This window comes from Ahaetulla prasina, chromosome 11 (assembly GCF_028640845.1).
Source record: "Ahaetulla prasina isolate Xishuangbanna chromosome 11, ASM2864084v1, whole genome shotgun sequence".
Taxonomy (NCBI): Eukaryota; Metazoa; Chordata; class Lepidosauria; order Squamata; family Colubridae; genus Ahaetulla; species Ahaetulla prasina.
This window is the reverse complement of record NC_080549.1, coordinates 18335594-18357388: the sequence shown is the minus strand read 5'-3', so window position 1 is coordinate 18357388 and position 21795 is coordinate 18335594. Positions and strand designations below refer to the sequence as shown.

The window sequence follows — 21795 nt, the reverse complement described above, 5'->3', positions numbered from 1 at the left end:
ATGAAACGGACCTGTTGGTTTTACCAATTCCCAGGCAGCCGACTCCCACATGGCTCCACACAGCTTACGTGCACTTGATTAATGTATGCATCCATTTCCCCCCACCCCCAAAAAAAACAACCCCAAAACATTCTGTACCTCCCATTCCTGAATCGGCTGAAGGGATGGGGCTTCCTCGGGTTTTCCCTGTATGCTTCTGTTTCACTTGCCCTACGGTGCCTGGCTGCCCTTTTCCGTAGCCATTCTGGACGTTGGTGCCGGAAGAGCTGTTAGCTTTGTGAGGTGAAGAAGGGGGGCTGTTGGCCTTGTTATTCGTATGTCCGCCGGCCTGTCGGTCTTTTAGCCTCTTCTTCAGGTGTTCTTGCATTTTGAGAGTCCTTTCGTCTCGCTGGACGAAGTTTGCTCTGCCGTGGGAACGGGACTCTAAAGCGACAAAGGCAAAAAGGACCCGTTAGATGGAACACAACTGTTAAGAGAGTTGTGTTTAAATGCCTTCAAGGCTTAGACCAGGGGTGTCCAAACTTGGTCCCTTTAAGACTTGTGGACTTCAACTCCCAGAGTCCCTCAGCCAGCAAAGCTGGCTGAGGAACTCTGGTAGTTGAAGTCCACAAGTCTTAAAGGGACCAAGTTTGGACACCCCTGGCTTAGACAGACACGGAATCAAAAAGATAAATTACCTGCATATCGCTTCACGGAGCTAACAACCAAGCCCGTTTTTGCAACATATGCAAATATACACAAATTGAGTGTGCATATATGTGTGTGCACATTATATGAGAAAAAGAGCGTGAACAAGCTCAAGAGTAGGGTAGGGTATAAAGTAAACCCTATATGGCTTTATTAAATACCCATGCCATACAGGTAGTCCTCGCTTTACAATAGTTTATTTAGTGATTTGTTGGAAGTTAAGCAAAAGTGACTTATGACCATTTTTCACACTTAACAACCATCGCAGCTTCCCCGACACTTGGTCAACTGACTCTTATTTAGGATGGCTGCAGTGTCCCCGGGTCACGTGATCCCCTTTTGCGACCTGGCAAACGGGGAAGTCAGAGTCACATAACAACTGTGTTACTTACTTAGCAACTGCTGGGATTCACTTAACAACAGTGGCAAGAAAGGTCGTAAAATTAGGCAGAATACACTCTACAACTGTCTCGCTTAGCAACAGAAATTTTGGCCTCGATTTTTTTTTTTTTGCATTTATATCTCGCCCTTCTCCGAAGACTCAGGGCGGCTTACACTATGTCAGGCAATAGTCTTCATCCATTTGTATATTATATACAAAGTCAACTTATTGCCCCCCCAACAATCTGGGTCCTCATTTTACCCACCTTATAAAGGATGGAAGGCTGAGTCAACTTTGGGCCTGGTGGGACTTGAACCTGCAATATTGCAGGCAGTTGCTCTTAATAACAGGCTGCATTAACCTGTTGAGCTACCAGAGGCCCATTGTGGTCGTACATCGACAACCACCTATATTATGCTATATAACCAATACTAGTATTGTGAACAGAGAACTTTTAACTTCCTTTTTATTGATTTCAGTCCACAAGCCAGTTTGGCGAATGGGTCAGCTTCACGCTTAGAGGGAAAAAAATCCATAACAACTGAAGTCTGCTTTTAGAGAAATCAACTCATGCATCCTGCAATTTAGAAAACTTTGTAAGCCAGCTAGTTGTCGTGGGCTGAGGGCTTTCTCTCAGCCCAACCCACCTCGGAGGGTATTTGCTGTAGGGAAACAGGAGGAGGAAACATTATGAGGAGTCCTGAGCTTGTTTGTTTTCCTGAAGACGTTTCATTACCCGAAGTAGCTAACACCATCGGTGCTAGTAAGGACTCCTTACTAGCACTGATGATGTTACCTAGTTTGGGTAATGAAATGTCTGCAAGAAAACCACCAAGGTTAGAAATTATCAAGGACCCCACATTTCAATCCTGAGCTACAAATATTCTCCTTTATAGGAAGCATTTCAGAACTTCTTAGATGGCTTAACTGTAGATGTTAGAGGTCACTTGAGACGCTGGCTGAACTCAACCTTTTAATGGAAAAGTTATTTTCCTTTCTCCCGGCATTGTGGTTCAGAAAATGGGCAGGCCTTCTTTGTCAGAAATAGAGGCGGCAGCAGAAGACACGTTTCATTTTGGAATGGTGAAGTTGTGAGGTACTGAACCTAACCTATGGAAATGTCGCAGCATCACCTGAAGCAAACGGTTCCTTCAAGAGAGCCCTTGAAACCTCAGCGAGTTGAAGCAGTGCTCTGAAGAGGAACATGCCAAAATAGCTACATTTAAAATTACAGAATTTTTTTTTTATTTGCATTTATATCCCGCCCTTCTCCGAAGACTCAGGGCGGCTTACACTATGCCAAGCAATAGTTTTCATCCATTTGTATATTATATACAAAGTCAACTTAATTGCCCCCAACAATCTGGGTCCTCATTTTACCTACCTTATAAAGGATGGAAGGTTGAGTCAACCTTGGGCCTGGTGGGATTTGAACTTGCAGTAATTGCAAGCAGCTGCTGTTAATAACAGACAGACTTAGTCCGTTGAGCCACCAGAGGCCCAGTTAATCAATGTTTGATTAAGCCGTGTTTATGGATAGACTTAGAATAATGTTTCTCAACCTTAGTAACTTTAAGATATGCGAATTTTTACTCCCAGAATTCCCCAGCCAGCAAATCTTAAGAGTTGCTAAAAGCTGAGAAATATTGGTTTAAAGCCATGGTGAGTCATGGTGGCGCAGTAGTTAGAATGCAGTATTGCAGGCTAACTCTGCCCACAGCCCGGAGTTCGATCCTGACAGGACTCAAGCTTGACTCAGCCTTCCATCTTATGAGGTCAATAAAAGGAGGAGCCAGATTGTTGGGGCTGTGTGCTGATGTAAACCACTCAGAGACTGCTATAAAGTGCTATGGAGCAGTATCTAAGTCTAAATTCTATTGCCATTATTCCCATATGGACATAAGAAACAACTGCAGAAGGAGAGGAAGTTTCGGCATTGGTTCTGAAAATATCCAAGTACCAAAGAGTCAAGGAAGCATCAAGCTAAGTGCAAGTGAGCTTGCTGTAAGATTGCTTCCCCACCCCACCCCACCCCTCTCCAGCTAATAATGCCTCACCTTGATCTTGGTAAAGATGAGGCGTTGGTGGTGGTGGGTGCTGATGAATGAACTGCGGCGGCATTTCTCCCGTTCCTGGAACCGGAGGGTACACAGGATGAGGGGGGTGGGGAAGCAAAGCAGGGTGAGGATGAATATAATGGGGCACATGCGGAGGAGGTGGGTGCATGGAGGGGTGAAATTCAGTTGAGTGTGGCATAACTATGACCTTCCGAACTCCATTCTCTTCAACCACCTGCAATAGAAAGTGAAAAAGAGCTATATGAGGTTGTTTGTTTGTTTGTTTTAAAGATAATATACAATTATAATGAGAGCTAGTTTGGGCTAGTGGTTAAGAAAGCAAGAGGTTATGAGTTCAAGTCCCGTCTTAGCCACGAAAGCCAGCTGGGGTGACTCTGGGCCAGTCCCTCTCTCCCAGCCCAGCTCACCTCACAGGGTTGTTGTTGTGGGGAAAACAGGAGGAGAAAGGTGTGCTGGATACGTTCACCGCCTTAAGTTATTTGTAAAAATAATAAAGGCAGGATACAAATAAATAAATAATGCTTTGGATTTTTCTACCTAACAGATTGTTTTAATTTGGGAATTTGGGTACAAAAGATTAAACAGAGATAAATCCTAAATGCAAACATGGTTAACCCCTCCTCAAATTAACATATAGATGTAACAGAACCTAACCTAATACCCCAAGCAAGATGCAGGCAACCTTCTACTTTTTGCCATCTCTTTAATCTTAAATATTTAAGGCAGAAGAAAATGAAGCACAAATCTTTTCTTTTTTTTTAACATAGATAGGAACTAAATTTACTTATTAGCTTTCGCTAACCTGGAACCCTTCAATTGAGCTGGGATTTGAACTCCCTAGAATGACCAATGCCATCAAACAAGGCTGCAGAAAGCGGCTATAAACTAATGCATTGTTGTGACTCTTACTGCCTACAAATTCTGGGAACTGCTGCCTGGTTTTGGGAAGGAAGAGATAACACTTTAGCAAAGACAAGATTAAATTCAATTGTGCAGCTTATACAACAAGTACGTAAGCAAAGAGGGGGACGTTATGTGTTTAATGTGGTTTATTGTAAGCTCTAGAGTGGAAATAAGGGATGAATTATGCACTCAAAAGTGTACTGCTGGCATGTAACACAATACCAAAAGGGTTATTAAACAATCAACTGAAAGTATTCTCTCAGAAAGCAAAATCTAGGCAGTTTATACTTGGGACAAACAATGTCACAACTGACCAACCAAATATTTTATCCTTTGATAAATTATTCTGCTTGAAAGTTGTTTAATTTAGCCAACCTTTTCTCACATTTTCTAGTCAGGTAAACAGGATTTGGGAGAGATTTGGCATCATTCAGGATTCCAAGCATGTACCCAACCATAAATTCCCAATTCAAGGCAAGTCAGATTAGATGGGAAACCATTTTCTTCCAAAGGAGAAAAAACCCGATTATTGTTGAAAATGCGATTTGCAGAGCACATTACAACTTAAGCACATTTAACTTATGGCTGCCCTACAACAACATTTAAAAACAAGACTTCCTTCCTCATCCATAATATACAGTATATAAAGCAAAGGCATCCATGGTGAAAAGTATTTCTATAATATGCTACAATGCAATCCTTGGCAAGAATGGTTTTGCTATCATAATGCTTTAATCCAACCAAATAATTTTTCCCTACTAACTGTTGAGAAAGCCAAAGCAATAGACTTTTCTTAGGTTAATTCAGAATAAGAAGAGTTAAACCTTAATAAAAAACAGGGGCTGCTAACATAGCCATTGTATTTTAGTCAACGAATTACAGACATACCGTATTTTTCGAAGCATAAGACTCCGAAAAGACTAGTTTTTGGGGAGGAAAATAAGAAAAAAGCTGATTGGCAGTGGATCAGCCTCTCAGAATACCCCCAATCAGCTGTTTCTAGAGGTGAATTTTAGCAACAGGTTCCTTGGTTGTGAGCTCTGTGCCTTGTTTTTTTTTTTTTTGGCTTTTTTTTTTTCTGTCTCTGAAATTTAATTTCAGAAAAAACTTTTTTTTCTGCCTCTGAAAGCCTCCGAAACAGCTTCAGAAAAAAAACCTCTGAAGCTCTGTTTGGGGGCTTCTTTTCTGAAGCTCTGTTTCAGGCTTTGTTTCTGAAGCTCTGTTTGGGAGCTTCTTTTCTGAAGCTCTGTTTCGGGCTTTGTTTCTGAAGCTCTGTTTGGGAGCGTCTTTTCTGAAGCTGTTTCGGGCTTTGTTTCTGAAGCTCTGTTTGGGAGCGTCTTTTCTGAAGCTTAGTTTCTGATGCTTTTTTCAGCCCCTTTGAGAAGCTGGGCTACATTCTGAGTATAAGAGGATTTTCACCCTCTTTTTTGGGGAAAAAGGTGCATCTCATACTCCAAAAACAACGGTAGGCTTCAGAAACTTATGCCTTTCAGCCAACTAAAATAAATCAAAATAAGGAAAATAGCAAATGTTTCATGAGACTTCAGTAATCCCTCACCAAACTCCTAAAATTTTGACTTTCCGGTCCAAGATCTTGCAAGATTCTAGGATGAAATTATCAAAATTGTATAATGTTATGAAATTTCAAGTGGAATTGTTTGGCAGAAGGCATTTGAGCTATTTCATAAGATTTTGGACAGTGTCTGAAGCCTGAAAAGCTTGCCAATTCCTAGACCAGGTGCCTCCTTCTCCGTCTGCCTAATATTTTAGGTTTTAAAAGAGGAGAGAGAGGACAGCAAAGTCTAATCTCACAGAAAAAAAAAAGCGTAAAGTATTCTTGAGAAAATGCTAAGGTTTCTCCTCAGTTAACCCAGTTTATTTCCTGCTTAATAAAATGCATGCTGACTATGGGATAAAGGATGAGCTTCGCAGTTTTTCAACCTTGATCTCTCGGAATATCTAGCCAATTCTGATACTTCTGAGGTTTCCAAATTAGGACAGGCTGATTGATGATCAGAAAGATGAATCAGCAGAAGATATGAACCACTTCAAGTTCCTCTTAGTTGATGCCTTGATCTCATTATAAAGGCAAAAGGAGAAAATACTTTTCGTGGGGATTTTTGGGTTTGTCTAAATCGTGAACATTGTGATTCTGATGAGCATGGAACATTACAAGGCTGATAATGAAATTCAAGGCCTTCTCAAAGATTCCCTTTGAGATTCAAAAGGAGATGATAAGCTGGCTCCAGAATTGTCTGATTCAGCTCCACTGAAGCCCAACATTCAGGGAAGAATGCTTCTGAGTCATTCATGCCAATCAGAAGTTCCACCAAGGCTACAATGTTCAAGAGCTAATGCCCTTGGCAAGAGCAGTGGAAGGGTCACAGAAGAATCTAAGAAATCTGAAGTATCGTATTTTTCGGAGTATAATACCTTAGTTTTTCGGAGGAAAATAGGGGGGAAATCATTTCGGCCTACCAGGTATTCCTCTGGCTAGTGTCCTTAGCCTGGTCAGCTTCAGGACCTTAGTTCACTTGCTGATTTTGAGGTTGGGGTTGGTTAGGGCTAAAAAACAGCTTCTAAAGCACAGCTGATCATCAGAGGGAGGAGCAATTAGAAAAGCAGGCAAAGCACGGAAGATTACTTCGCGCCACATTGGGGCTGAAAAACAGCTTTAAAAACACAGCTGATCGTCAGAGGGAGTTCCTGTGACTAAAACAGGCAAAGTTCGGAAGGGGTACGAGAAAGCAGCAGCTGTTCCGGGTAGCCATTTTGGGCACCGCGCGTCACGTTTTCAGCCTCCAAACGCCTCACGTTTTCAGGCGGCGATTAGTGGCGATGTGATTTGGTGATCCCCACAGCCTTGAAGGGCTCTCAAATGGAGTGCTTAAAAATGCAATGCACGGAGCCCAAAAACACAAGCCATTGTCGGTGACGATCTCTGCAGCCAGGAAGAGGACGCACGGAGGCCAAAGGGTGTGGGCCGATGGGGTTACATTTGGAGTATAAGATGCACCCAAATTTTCAGTCTCTTTTAGGAGGGAAAAAAATGTGTCTTATACTCTGAAAAATACGGTAATTAGGCACAGCTGTCTATAGCTCTTGCCAACACCAAGGAACAATTTGTATAAAGTTATAGGAAAACCTGTACTTACAAAAGGCATTAAAAAGGCATGTGAAATGCTGAATATAAAAAGAAAGATAAGGGACAGTCCATTCTTTAAATCACTGTGATTGCTATTCTTCTACCCAAAAAATACGACTGTTGAAGGGGCTACCATTATGGCCAACGCATTAAACAGAAGAATAGAAAATCAACTGAACATCTAAAAACCTCTCGCACTCTGAAATAATATAAAATACACCCTACCTCAGTTTTTAGCCCAGGCTCTTGATAAATGCTTGGCTTTTGAACTGGATGCCAAACTAAGCTCCCGATGTTGGGCTACACTCAAACAAGTATGAAAAACATATCCCAGTCTCATTCATTCCTCAGGTGTTGAGCCATTCTCATTTATATTTTTTCTCTCTCTTTCATAAAACCTCTTGAGCATTAACTACAATGTGGTGTATTTGGATCAATGTTTTCAAATTTGGCATTAAAGTTGACCTTACGTTTTACGGCTAAGCATTGTACATGTCTAGGGGGAACTGAAGAAGCTTCTTGGATGTGAAGTGAAACATCTTCAAGCAAAAACAAATAAAAGTCCAGCTGCCTTTTGAAAAAGCACCTTTGGGATAACCATTGTACCCATATCGTTCCACTATTTATCGTTAAAAAAAGAATAATTCAATTACAATTTATAAGATATAGTGAGAACTCATATGTCAGCTAACAGGACCTCCTGATTTCTAATATGCCATGATCCCTTGAGCTGTTTCTCTAACATCTGGCTAAGGCTGTGAAAGCAAACTATTGACCATACAGTACTATTAAAGCCTAATGCAATATTTCGATTACTATCCTCAAACTGACTGTGGCCTATTTTTGGCTCAAATGCATGGCTGTGTTATAGCTGCGTATTTGAGATTTTAAAAGAATCACCTCTTTAAAAAAAATTAGTAATTTAAAAAACAGTATCTGAAATCTTCAGCCTCTACTGTTCTCAACCCTACCGGTTGCTGACCCAAACCTTTTCGAACTTCCTTGCTATAAAACCTGGTTTTGCCTTGACTAATAGGCTTTATATTTTGCACATGGTTTTCAGGTTCATGGTCCACCATGTGCTTAATTTGTAGCCTGTACAAGCCAACATCCTTAGCAATTGGGCTGTATGTCCACTTTAGGATTATGAGAAATTACGAAGCCTAAAAGTGACCAATGGGATGAGACAAGGAAAAAGAGGAGATATTCAGTTTTTTTTTCTCAACTTGTCACCCTTGTTACCTTTATGGATTATAAAAAGGGATAAATTCCCCATCACTCACTTGGGAAATCTCTCTTTTATAAGTGTTCAAAGGATCTGAATGATTACCTGAGAAACGTAACCAGGAGGCACAAATATTGGAGGGACAGAACCATTTGGTGACATCATAGGAACATGTGCTGGACCTGAAAGAAAACCAAGCAACACTGATTCATGACTCCTTGCAGAGTACTAAAACCAAGCACATTCACAGTTTATTTGACAAAATATAACCGTTGAATAGGCCACCATGCGTAGGCCCATCCATTTCATTCTTCCATCAAAAAATTTAGCAAAAAATGGGAAACGGGGTCAAATACAGAAGGATAAAAGTTTTTGGCTGGGTTATTTCAACCTTGGCAACTTTTAAGATGGGTGGACTTTAACTCCTCAAAATTTCCCAGCCAGCCTGGAAAAAACTGTCCCATGCTGTTGAAAATCTCAGTGGAAGAGCCAAGTTCAGACAATTGATTTTTTTTTAAAGGCTTCTAAAAAAAATGCTCAACAATCTAACATAAAAAACTACTGATCAAATCAACGATTTTCATCTTAAATGATTTTTTTAAAGGCAAGTGTTTTATAAAGACCTTGAGGTTGGACCAAGAGGCATTAAAGAATTACAGTGGATTCATGTACTCGATCTATTTGATGAGGACACAGATTGCTTTTTAGATCAAAACTAACCACTTTGAAGGAGTCTTTATTTCTGCCACATTCAGAGTGAATTTAAACTGAACATCTCTAGAAGCAAAATGAAGTAGATAAGCTATACCTCGATTCTTGCCTGAAAACTTTGGGGAAAAATGTCTTTTCTTGTCCCCCCATCCACCCCCTCTTTCTGGATTTTGGTGATTCAACAGCTGCTAGTACCTCACTAAGTTTCGGCACCAAAGAAGCAAGGCTTATGTTCCCTTCTTATGTAATATATTCTACATCAGTGGCGTCAAAACTCGATTTCATTGAGGGCTGCCTCAGGGTTGTGTTTGACCTCAAGGGGATGGAGTGGGCGTAGCCAGCTTTTCACTCATGTCGGGGGCGCCTGCCAGCGAAAACGGGCTCCCGATCTCCATTTTCAACTGGGATGGCCTCCTACAACCCTCTGCCAGTGAAAATAGAGCTCTGGAGGGCCGCCCTCTGTTTTCGCTGGCAGAGGCAACGTGGGCCGGTCCTTCGCTGTTTTCAGAGAGACCCCACGAGTCAGATCTAAGCACCCCGCGGGCCGGATCCAGCCCTCGGGCCTTGAGTTTGAGACCCCCGTTCTACATCATTCATGCTAGACAAAAAAAACGGTAAGGTGGTAGAGAAGTCTCCAACCTGGAAGACTTACCAAGTTCTAGGAACAGAATGATGCTCTTTGCCGGAGCAACTTTTGACTTGAGATAAAAAACAAGTGGTTTGGCTTTACTTTTTCTGATGCTTCAACCCACAGCCTGGGAAAGTTAGCAAAGACTTCCTACTTTCTCTAACCTATCAGTAACTGTCCGAGAGTGGGGATGATGGAAAAAATGTCCAGTCAAATATCCCTTTATGACATCAGACTGGATTAGTTTTGATCACGTTCGGCTTGTGACCATTCAAAATGCAGAAGCTGAGAAAAGCTTTCACAGAATGACAGGGTGATTTTGAGATCTTTACCAGAAGCCTTAATCTTCCCTTGTGGTTATTATTTGACCTTCAACGTTAGATTTAACTTCTTTGCCCTATAAACCAGTCATCTAGAGAGATGGCCAGCTCTTTACTGTGGTTATGATGATTGCAAGATCAATTCTGCGTAGGAAATGGACTTGACTCAACAGCCTTCAACTTTCCTCAATCTGAGTTCCTTCTAACTGTACGGCCTTCAACTTCCAAAATTCTTAGAAGTAGAATTCAGAGGAATTCCTGCTGTTGGGAGTCTAGATATCAGTAAGATTGTTTTCTTGTTATGAACCCGCAGAACTATGATAAAGTCTTCTAGCCACATTAATTTAATAGGCATGCAGTATCTGATATCAGTAATTTCAGAGTATACCCTTGTGGCATTGTTTACCTTGAATACACTGGATATGACCATCTTCAGTTCTTATTGTGAACGTCTCTCCTGGGTTTACTTGCACCAAAATAACCTAGGAATAAGAATATTAAGTCCTATTTTGAACTTCATCTGAAAGCAACATATACCTTTGCAAAATTAAACACATCAGATTAGAAACATCAGTGATAGTAATCAGTAAAAATCAAACTGAAGTCATACGTGAATTTTTTTACCTTTTAAACGGGCATACAGTAAAAAAAATGTACCAGATTTGAAAATAAATCCAGCAAATTAAAGAGAATCCCTTCCCTGCTACACTTACAACAATTGTTTCCTCCAACTAACAACTAAACAAATAATATTGCAGAAAGTTTCATTTCTCCATTACTCTTTAATCACTATATAATAAAAAACCAATTATACAGGAAAAAATATTTCTAATGCACGTTTGGCTGTTCCCCTCAAATGATAATTGAGGTATGTCAATTTTTTCCTCATAAGTGATTGCTCATATCTTTTTGCTTTCTTTCTTCACTGATTTCCAAATAACTTAGTGGTTTTCATTACAATTTCATTAGACATTACAGGTGGTCACTCTTTCTTGCAGCTGGTGTTTCTCAAAGACTAAGTGACCACAGACATTGAAAAAGAGACTGGAGGGGGATGTTACACCCATCTCCCAGATAGCGTACAGTATGCAACTATGTTTTACACCAGGGGTATCCAACCTTAGCAAATTTAAGACTTACGGACTTCAACTGCCAGAATTCCCCAGTCACCATGGCTTAAAGTCTTAATGTTGCCACGGTTGGACACCCAATTTTATAAACTTATTGATATGTCTTGTACCACATTAGGCTCCTTTGCTAAAGAAAGACAAGCGGACAAGGAAAGTCCTGTCACTTTGGAGTTACTTAAAGGAAGAACGAGAAAGCAAACATAAACAAACAAACAAAAAAGAGGGAATGTTGTACGTTTACGATGATACGTTTCTACACTCCGGTTTTTAAGACAACATTGCGTTTCGCAAAGATGTAATCAGCAGCAGGATTGTATTGTTCCATAAGAATAGCTGGTGTACAATGCAATCCCTCAAGTAGGCCAACATATCCATCTGGACCTATGTAAGTAAGTTAAGCTACTTCCTTAGTAAATAAGTAAGTAGAACTTACTTGTAAGTTAGTAAATAAATAAAGCAGAAGAGTGTTTTTAAAAACACGAAAAACAAGTTAGCAAAACCACCCAAAAGTTGATAAACATCAGAGAGAGAGAGAGAGAGAGTGTGTGTGTGTGTGTGTGTGTGTGTGTGTGTGTGTGTGTGTGTGTGTCTGGTTAGAAATAAATGGCTATTGTGATTTCTAATTCCCCACCCACCCCCCAAAAAAATTAAATGGTATTAGTTGGACTGCGCTTCTTAATCCATAATAGTAACAACGAAAGACCAAGGAAGTACAATTTTATGTGCAATTTCTCAAGAACTTTCTTTGCTTGAATTCAGGAACTGCAGTACTGGCAGTCCTCTACTTACAACCACAGTTCATTTAGTGACCATTCGAAGTTTACAAAGGCACTGAAGAAAGGGACTTATGAGCATTTTTCACACTTGCGACCATTGCAGCATCCCCAGGGCCCCGTGATTTGTATTCCGATGCTTGGCAACTGATTCACATTTATGACGGTTGCAGTGTCCTGGGGTCATGTGATCACCTTTTGCGACCTTCTGCCAAGCCAAGTCACTGGGGAAACCAAGTTCACTTAACTCTGAGTGATTCAGTTAACAAATGTGACAAGAAAAGTCGCAAAATGGGGCTAACATGCTTAACAAATGTTTCACTTAGCAACATAAATGTGGGGTTCAACTGTCGTCATAACTTGAGGAATAACTCAGTGGTAGGATTCCTTTTTTTTTTAACTACCGGTTCTGTGGATGTGGTTTGGTGGGCATGGCAGGGGAAGGTTACTACAAAATCCCCCCATTTCCTCTCGATCAGCTGGGACTCGGGAGGCAGAGAATAGATGGGGGCAGACCCAGTCAGAATTTTTACTCCGAACTACTAAAAATTTCCGCTACCGGTTCTCCAGAACTGGTCAGAACCTGCTGAAAACCACCTCTGGGCTACCTGCATAAAACCCCTCACAGCTTTCCCTCAAAAAGGAAAATACCCTTTAAAATGCCTTATTGAAACTATCTAGGAATGAGCTATGAAGAAAAACAGTTGTTAGTAATTTATGACATCCTTCTGAAATGGGAAGAGCCACAGCTGAGTGAAACGTCATGCGCTTTGCAAACAGGAATGCACAAGTTAACTCTATGACAATTCTAGGCAGGGCTGGAACAGATTCTTGGTTAAATCCAGTATGACCATGATAGAAGGCTTCCTTTAAAATTCTTGTTAATTTTAAAAATTCAAGCCAATTCAACTTTCCCCCGTCCCCAACCCTTCTGGGTTTTAAACAAGCCAGCAGCTTTCTAACTATAAACTAATTTGATTTTTATTCAGCCGCTATTACAGCCCACTGAAGCAAATGTTTTCCTGCTATTCTGATCCAAATGTACCTTCAGTAGACAGTTTTCTTAAAACTTTGCATTTTTGCCACCAGTCTTTCGATAATGAACTTTTTTTTTTTACTGACTAAAAATCCAATTTGTTCCAGACTAAACAATTCTGATGTTATTTTACTTAGCGATGGTCACAATTCTAAGTCTAAAATCAAAGTCTTTTGAATTTGAGAAACATTGTAAATTTAATAAGCTGTACATTCCAGTAAATGAAAAAAAGGGCAAGTTGGTTTATATGAACAGATAACATAAATAATAAATAAATAAATAAACATAAAGGGGGAATTAAATAATGGCCTAATACCAGCGTAGCCTTCTGCTTCTTGCTGGGAACACTTTTTTTTTCCACCTATAAGAAATCAAATACACCATATTTTTCAAAACTCCTGACCCGATTTCCCAAGGCTGAATTGGTTAAATATTTTAGATTGTAATAGAAGGCTTTTTCAGATATGGTATGGCTCCTTTCTGACCAAGGAGAGGTGCATTTTTATCTCAACTCTTTTCATTAAAAGGTCATGTGCGTAATATCTAGGACATGGTATTCGGTGGCTGTATCTCCATAGGTCAAAGGGAGATAATTTCTCATTAAACAACCTTCAGAAGCCTGTATTTTATCTGCAGCTGTTCTAGCAAAATGTTCTCGGGGGAAAAAAATGCAAGAAAGATATGGAAACCTGCCCGAAGACACTAATCTTCGTAACAAGTGTGATATCTGCAATGATTTTGAGAAGAAGCTTACAAAGATGCTTACCTTCACATTCATTTCCACAAATATATTGATTCTGCGGTTTTGCTTTAAATTGCCCTCTGTTTAGAACTACTTTGCAAGCTTCAAAAAACTGGAGTCCACCCTCAAGCTTCAAATTAGACCAGAATAGACTTACAACAAGGTGAAAGTGTTCATTAAATTAAATGCCCGTTAATCTGGATTTCTTAAGAACTGAACAACTTACAAGGCTACTGATAACTTGGCTCCTGGAAAATAAAACAAAACCTTCAAGGGCTCCCTCACTCAGAAACATAGACAAGAAATTTAAAAACATACTGGTCAATGTGGAGCCAACAGAGTGAAAACAAAGATTTCCTGAAGTTTAATTGTGAGTGATAAGTCTGGTGGTTTAAGTCCTTGAATTAATCTAATAAAACTTCCAGGGCATCTAAAATGTTTGTGTCCTTCATAGATTTTTCAACTGCATTAGAATGCTTTGCTTGGAAAACTCTCGTATTTCTTGCAATATTTATTTCAAACCAATTAGCTGGGCAGTAGCTCTGAGCTCTTTCCAAGCTAACTCTGTGAATGCACATAGACCTTCTTTTGTGCAATTTTTAACATGAGTGCTGAATCACGCACCTGATTTACATAAATCAAAACATCTTTTTCTTTAAAGGGGACCAATATATTTGACAACATGGATCCTACAAGAATTGACCATCACATAATCTAATAGGGACTCTCAGTTCCATGCGACAATCTTTTAAAACAATTCTAGGAAGTTCAAAATCTGCAACATGGGTTCAAAAAATCTACTATTCAAGGAAAAATCCTCCGGACATCCTTAAAGCAAGGCCTGGGATCTAAATTCTTGCATTAGATTATAAAGATAATCTTCACTGAGGATCTTCACGTTATTATCTCTTACTATAAATGCTATTATTAAAACTGATTCAACAGATAAAAGAGGGAAATACATCAACACTCCATTGCACAATGCAACTCATTGTAAAATGTAAGAAGCAATATAAGTCTTTCCTAAAAGGAAGAAAATAAAAATAAAGAAAAATGATCGGCCAGCAAAAGCTATTTTAGAACATCATAGCATGGATACTTTAGATTTGCATGTATGGGAGATTCTGCATGTATCTAGACAGAAATACCATTTTACATCTGGCATAAACAGCTTCGTATATTTTCGGTTCCTTAAACTAACACTCATAGTTTTAGAAAATCACATGACAATATGATTCTTCCTGTCCTTAAGGCACTGGATTTATAAAACAGAATATTCTCCATTTTATGGCAATAGTTCAATTATAGTAACCACAGACTTCTACAGAATGGCCATTTTCTTACTGTTTTTAAATTATGATTACATCTGATTGACATCTAGTTAATTTTTCAGAGTTAACAAGCGCAGGAATGAAACGGATACTGATACTGTTATACATAATGACACTGGACCTTGGAACTTGTTATCCAATTTTAATAAAATCAATTATGTCCCAAAGATTCCGAAGAGATTGTTAAGCCATGGCTTTCTTAAACATCCTAATAAACTGTGATTAGAGGAACTTAACCATGTTAAAGGGACGCAGTGGCTCAGGGGCTAGGACGTTGAGCTTGTTGATCGAAAGGTCGGCAGCTCGGCGGTTCGAATCCCTAGTGCTGCCGTGTAACGGGGTGAGCTCCCGTTACTTGTCCCAGCTTCTGCCAACCTAGCAGTTCGAAAGCAGGTAAAAAATGCAAGTAGAAAAATAGGGACCACCTTTGGTGGGAAGGGAACAGCGTTCCGTGCGCCTTTGGCATTGAGTCATGTTGGCCACATGACCATGGAGACGTCTTCGGACAGCGCTGGCTCTTCGGCTTTGGAACGGAGATGAGTACTGCCCCCTAGAGTCGGCAACGACTAGCACGTATGTGCGAGGGGAACCTTTACCTTTACCCATGTTAAGCCATTATCTACAAGCTAAAGTGGCACAGAAGATGTGATGATCCCTTCCAAGCATTTGCAGAAGAGAACACGTTGAAGATTCCCGTCTTATGCAGGTCAACTTACCTGTTGTGTTGTGTCCCCATTGACCATATGAGGTAGAAGTGGCACTTCATTCAAAATAGGTGTGGCTTCTAATGGAGGTGGCTGGTCTGCCATCATAACTGGAAGGACCGATCATCAATGATTCCTCTCAGATCGGCTACCTGGGAAAACAGAAATGCGGTTTCAGATGTCAACAAGTTCTTATTATGATACGGAATTAATTATCTCTGGGGCTTTGGGCTCTGAAAAAAATCATCCACCTACTCAGAAAAATCCCAAAGCAAAAGTTCAAACGTCAGTAATAGAAAAGGACCAGCACCTTACCGGCAATGTCCAGCATAGAACAAGAATCAGCAAGTTGCCTAGGTATTAAAGATGCTGCTGCCTAGCTTTCCGCCAACTTTAAACGCAGCATCTTCGCTGATTCTTTCCAGAGCTTGTGCAGAAAACTGGTACTCACTCAAATTACACCCTCTATTATGACAAGCAATTTTGTCAATAGTGAAATAAAAAGAAGGTGATTTTCCAAAAGCCACACCCTTTATCAAAAAATGTGGCTTGTCAGACTCTTCTTTCAATAAAACGTACTTCAACCCTGCACCAGAATAATGAAAAGAGAGAGAGAAAAAACAGCACAAGCCAAGGAAAGTCCTCCGGGAGCGAACCAAGCATTCAAATTACTGGTTTAAAAATATAACCGGCTGTGAAAAACATGCCTGAAACATTTGAGATACAGGTGGCAGTTTGGAGGACTGGAAGGAGAAGTCAGGTGGTGTGCGGTCTCTATTTCCAAATTTGAGGTTTCTAGCACATCATAGGGCACTCTTGCACGAAGAAGGCTTTTCTAAAAAGCAAATGATTTGTTGGACACACAAGAGAAAAAAATAGGTTGCTGCATTACTTATTTAGATTTATAGCACGGTTTCTTAACCAGCCTCTGGAGTTATTACAGAAGCTCTATACAGTCTTTAACATATGGGAGAAAGGGAGAAGTGAATTGCAAAGGCTGGGAGCAGATAAGCCATTTACAAGTGGCCCGTTCCCATAAGAATTTAATCAGATCTTTAAAAATACCATGTCAAGGTTTCCAACAACCATTCCAGAGCAAAATTTAGACATAAGAGATTTCCACTGCTTCAAAAACATTATTGTTTGGTTTGGACCTCACATCCAAAGACTAAGAATGCAGTCAGACTGTTGCAAGAGTCATCTTAGCCACAGGCAGATCTGTGTGTGAGGTCCTTAGTGCTCTCTGAGCTTGGTTGTTTTCTTGTAGACATTTGACAACCCAACTACGTAACATCATCAGGGCTTCGTCTGTGTGTCTCGTGGTGCGACCAGAACAATCTGGAACTGAACACACTCAAAACCGTAGAAATGGTGGTAGACTTTAGGAGAAACCCTCCCATACTACCACCACTTATAATACTAGACAACACAGTAGCAACAGTAGAGAGCTTCAAATTTCTAGGTTCTACCATATCGCAAGATCTAAAATAAACAGCTAACATCAAAAATGCCATCAAAAAAGCACAACAAAGAATGTTCTTTCTGCACCAACTCAGAAAGCTCAAACTGCCCAAAGAGCTGCTGATCCAGTTCTACAGAGGAATTACTGAGTCTGTCATCTGCATTTCTATAACTGTCTGGTTTGCACCAACAAGACAGACACAGACTTCAGAGGATAATTAGAACTGCAGGCTACCAACTTGCCTTCCATTGAGGACCAGTATACTGCATGAGTCAAAAAGAGGGCTGTGAAAATATATACAGACTCCTCACATCCTGGACATAAACTGTTTCAATTCCTACCCTCAATACAACGCTTTAGGGCACTGCACACCAAAACAACTAGACACAAGGACAGTTTTTTCCTTCACCCTCTAAACAAATAATTCCCTCAACACTGCGGAACTATTTACTAAGTCTGCACTACTATTAATCTTCTCATCGTTCCTATCACCCATCTCCTCCCACTTATGACTGTATGACTATAACCTTGTTGCTGGGTATCCTTACGATTTATATTGACTGTTTCTTAATATGATTTGACTGCTTATTTGTTCCCTATGACTATGATTAAGTGTTGTACCTTATGATTCTTGACAAATGTATATTTTCTTTTATGTACACTGAGAGCATATGCACCAAGACAAATTCCTTGTGTGTCCAATCACATTTGGCCAATAAAGAATTCTATTCTATTCTATTCTATTCTATTCTATTCTATTCTATTCTATTCTATTCTATTCTATTCTATTCTATTCCTATTCCTATTCCTATTCCATGACACCTTTTCCAAAAAAGGCTCAGGACAGCTATCAATGTCAAAGTTAAACAACATCAATGCAAAAATTCAAGTTGGTCAGACTGTTATTTTGGGGGTGATGGGGCAAAAAGTGAGGGCAGCTACTGAAAACTGACCCCTAGCCATAGCTGCCACCCACCCTTCAAATAGGAATCTAAATATAAGAGAACCCCAAAATTTCCACGTGAGATAGTCTAACTCAACTCAAAGCCTGTTATTAAAACCAGCTGCCTGCAATTACTGCAGGTTCAAGCCCCACCAGGTCCAAGGTTGACTCAGCCTTCCATCCTTTATAAGGTAGGTAAAATGAGGACCCAGATTGTTGGGGGGGCAATAAGTTGACTTTGTAAATATACAAATAGAATGAGACTATTGCCTTACACACTGTAAGCCGCCCTGAGTCTTCGGAGAAGGGCGGGATATAAATGTAAACAAAAAAAAAAAAAGGAAAAGATGGCATTTCCCTAGAATTGTTAAAAGCCACAAAACCCTTTCTGTCTTTGATGGTCTCAGTTACAGTCTATTCCTCCCCATTTTGACCATGTACTCCAGGCACTGGATCAATGCTTTCATTACCTCACCTATTTTGCCATAGACTGAGATGTATAGCCGTGCTGGCGCAGTGGTTAGAATGCAGTACTGCAGGCTACTTCTGCTGACTGCCAGCTGCCAGCAGTTCGAGTCTCACCGCTTCAAGATTGACTCGACCTTCTATCCTTCTGAGGTCAGTAAAATGAGGAGCCAGATTGTTGGGGGCAATATACTATGTCTGTAAAACCGCTTAGAGAGGGCTGTCAAGCACTGTGAAGTGGTATATAAGTCTAAGTCCTATTGCTATAGATGGATATAATAAACTTTTTGATGATACTGAACCTCATATCAGATACAATTTCATCTGCTCTCTCCCACTATCACTCATTGGAAGTGTTCCTTCAGGGAGATGGAGAACATTGCAAGATGCTGACCCCCATTCCAAAGCCTTAGAGATGACCCAGGATACCATAGTCCAGTGGTTCTCAACCTTTTCTTCACCACAGACCCCCAGAAAAAAAAATCTTTTGTGGCCATGGACCACCAAGAGTTAACTCAAGATTTAAATCATAACATTTCTTGAAGCCTTCATGGAACCCCTGTGACAACATCGCCGCCCTGTGGACCACAGGTTGAGAACCTATATATATGCTTATACCTCCTTATATTTACTCATATATGTGTTTATATACTATATAATCTTTTGTATGATACCTACATATATTGTTGTGACAAAATAAAATAAATAAATAAAATAAATAAAACCACTGCCATAGTCAATGACACTGAAAGCTATTGAGAAACCAAGGACAACCAAGAAATATGCCTCTGGCCCAACCTCTGCACAGGTCCCATCAAGATATGACCAAGGTAGTTTCTGTGTAATACCCCAGCCTGAAACTTGACTGCTAGAAGTTCCCCCCAAAAAGTGTTTCTTCTAAGACCCTTTGCAGTACCTTCTGGATATAGTTTCAAAATACTGTGGTAACAAATGGTGTGTCACAAATTACCATATTTTTCAGACTATAAGATGCACTAGTGTATAAGAAACACCAAGATTTTGAAGAGGTAAGCAAGAAAAAAGAAGTTTTTTCCCTCCCCAGGCCCCAGGAGCACTCTGCAGGTCTCCCAAACCCCGTGCCCCCGTTTTTGCGAAAAACAGGCCCGTTTTTTCGCAAAAGTGGGACGTGTGGAACAGGGCTTCTTCGGGAGGCCAAAAATAGCTGTATTCGTTGTATAAGACGCACCAACATTTCCACCCTTTTTTGGGAGGGGGAGTGTGTCTTATACCCCTGAAAAGTATGCTAAGTTTAGGATTAATAACCAAAATGATTTTCAATCATTCATAACAGAATAAGTGTGCCTCTAAGCACAAGCAAAATGCTTTCCCATTTACCATGGGTATCAATCAGACTGATCCACTCACCACCACATTAAGAAGGGCTAATTGTATAGACCAGGGGTCTGCAAACTTGGCTCTTTTAAGACTTGTGGACTTCAACTCCCAGAGTTCCTCAGCCAGCAAAGCTGGCAAAGTTGAAGTCCACAAGTCTTAAAAGAGCCAAGTTTGCAGATCCCTGGTATAGACAGTGCTGCTCCCTATAAATTTCATCTCTTTCTAAAAATTAAAGAAATTCCTTTGGCAAGTCCCACAGAAAACAGGTTTTTAAAACAGAGTTAAAACATCCTGGAAAGTGCTTCTTTCTTTCTCACTTAAGACATCTACTCAAGATCTTCCTTGCAGAAGGATCAGTTCCAGGATAGGTAATATTTTATTTTATTTTTACTTTTTAATCATCCTCTAAGCTTGTAGAGAAGCCCCACAGCCCATAACCAAAATCTGTGATGCAGAAAGTGGAACTGAGAATGAGAGAGAGAGAGAAATGCAAAGCAGGAGGAATAAATGAAGCAACTCTGCAGGGAACTTCAAGGAATTTCTGAAATCACCTCACCTGCTCTATCTTTTCCTATTATGGAACTGCTTCTTACTGTTACTTCTAAAAAATCAACTAGCAATCAGATTGAAACTGCAGGAACCAGTTGGTTCCAAGAGAAAGGAAATACTTTTCCAGACAAACAGAAACTAAAATGCAGATCAGTTTCAACGAAAAGTATGAAAACACCATGGGCCATTTCTCTCCTTTAGCCTATCAGGAAATAGATGATAATAGAGCAACAGAATTCTAAGGGACCTTATAGGTCAGGGGTCACCAACCTTTCAGACCTCGGGGACCACTAAATTCATAATTTTAAATCCTGTGGACCACTAATATGATCTGCCTAATGACCGGCTGGGTGAGTGTGGCACGATGGTCATGTGACTGGGTGGGCGTGGCCAACTCAATGTCACTCATGTCGAGGGGCACCTTGCCAGCCTCTACTCGCCACTCATCGCCTGCCCGCCTGGGCTCTTTAGAGCCCCAACAGAAAGCAGGAGCTAAGCAGCCACCACGAGAAAGAGCTGGCAAAACAGCTCAGTTCAAATTGGATCTGACCGAGGAGGCTCAGCAGAAGCACCTCACTAAGGACTAGGAGCATAGGCTTTCCAAGCAGAGGGAAGACCTGCAGGAGTGCAAGGCCAGATACTGGCGCCTGGAGGCTCAGCGGGTCAGCCAGTTCCAGGCCATGATGCAGTCCCACTGGAACAAGACCTTCTGGCTCTTTGCCACCAACGGTGCTTCCCTGCAGCTTCTACCCAAAGCCCCGCACCAGGAGGCTGAAGCAGCCCCCAAGTTGGAATTTCTGTCCCGCTCCGACCCACACAAAAAGACCCCAAAGGGGGAGACTCTTTGCAGCAACACAAATGTTCACTGCATGTATCTGGCCCAGGGGCCATAGTTTGAGGACCCCTGATTTAGTGAAATATAAAAAAATGCAAATAATTTTTCTGAGGACCACTGTTATAGGTCATCTAGGCCAACCCAACCTAGTCCAAATCTTATAGTATTTCCCAAAAAAATAAAAATGGGGGGGGGACACCTTTACAGGTGCCATTTAGAAAAAAAAAATCCTATTTCATCCTAAATACAGGTAGTCCTCAACTTAGAACAGTTCATTTAGTGACCATTCAAAGTTACAACGGCATTGCAAAAAGTGGCTTACGACCATTTTTCGCACTTACAACCACTGCAATATCCCCAGGGTCACATGATCAAAATTCCGATGCTTGG

General features: G+C 40.6%; 1 protein-coding gene across 3 annotated transcripts in view; it reads right to left on the bottom strand.

Moving 5' to 3' along the window:
- The window catches only part of FNDC3A (fibronectin type III domain containing 3A), a 72646-nt gene that overhangs the window by 33878 nt on the left and 16973 nt on the right, over window positions 1-21795 (bottom strand). Inside the window, exons 2-7 of one of the 3 annotated variants that reach the window (XM_058196946.1) lie at window positions 16499-16630; window positions 15808-15943; window positions 10486-10561; window positions 8526-8602; window positions 3127-3361; window positions 139-423 (exon numbers count right to left, since the gene is read on the bottom strand). In XM_058196946.1, the coding sequence (XP_058052929.1) occupies window positions 139-423; window positions 3127-3361; window positions 8526-8602; window positions 10486-10561; window positions 15808-15903 (769 nt within the window). In that variant the 5' untranslated portion in view covers window positions 15904-15943; window positions 16499-16630. Of the gene's footprint in view, window positions 1-138; window positions 424-3126; window positions 3362-8525; window positions 8603-10485; window positions 10562-15807; window positions 15948-16498; window positions 16631-21795 lie in introns of all 3 variants that reach the window. The other 2 variants (XM_058196945.1, XM_058196947.1) reach the window with 2 other exon arrangements.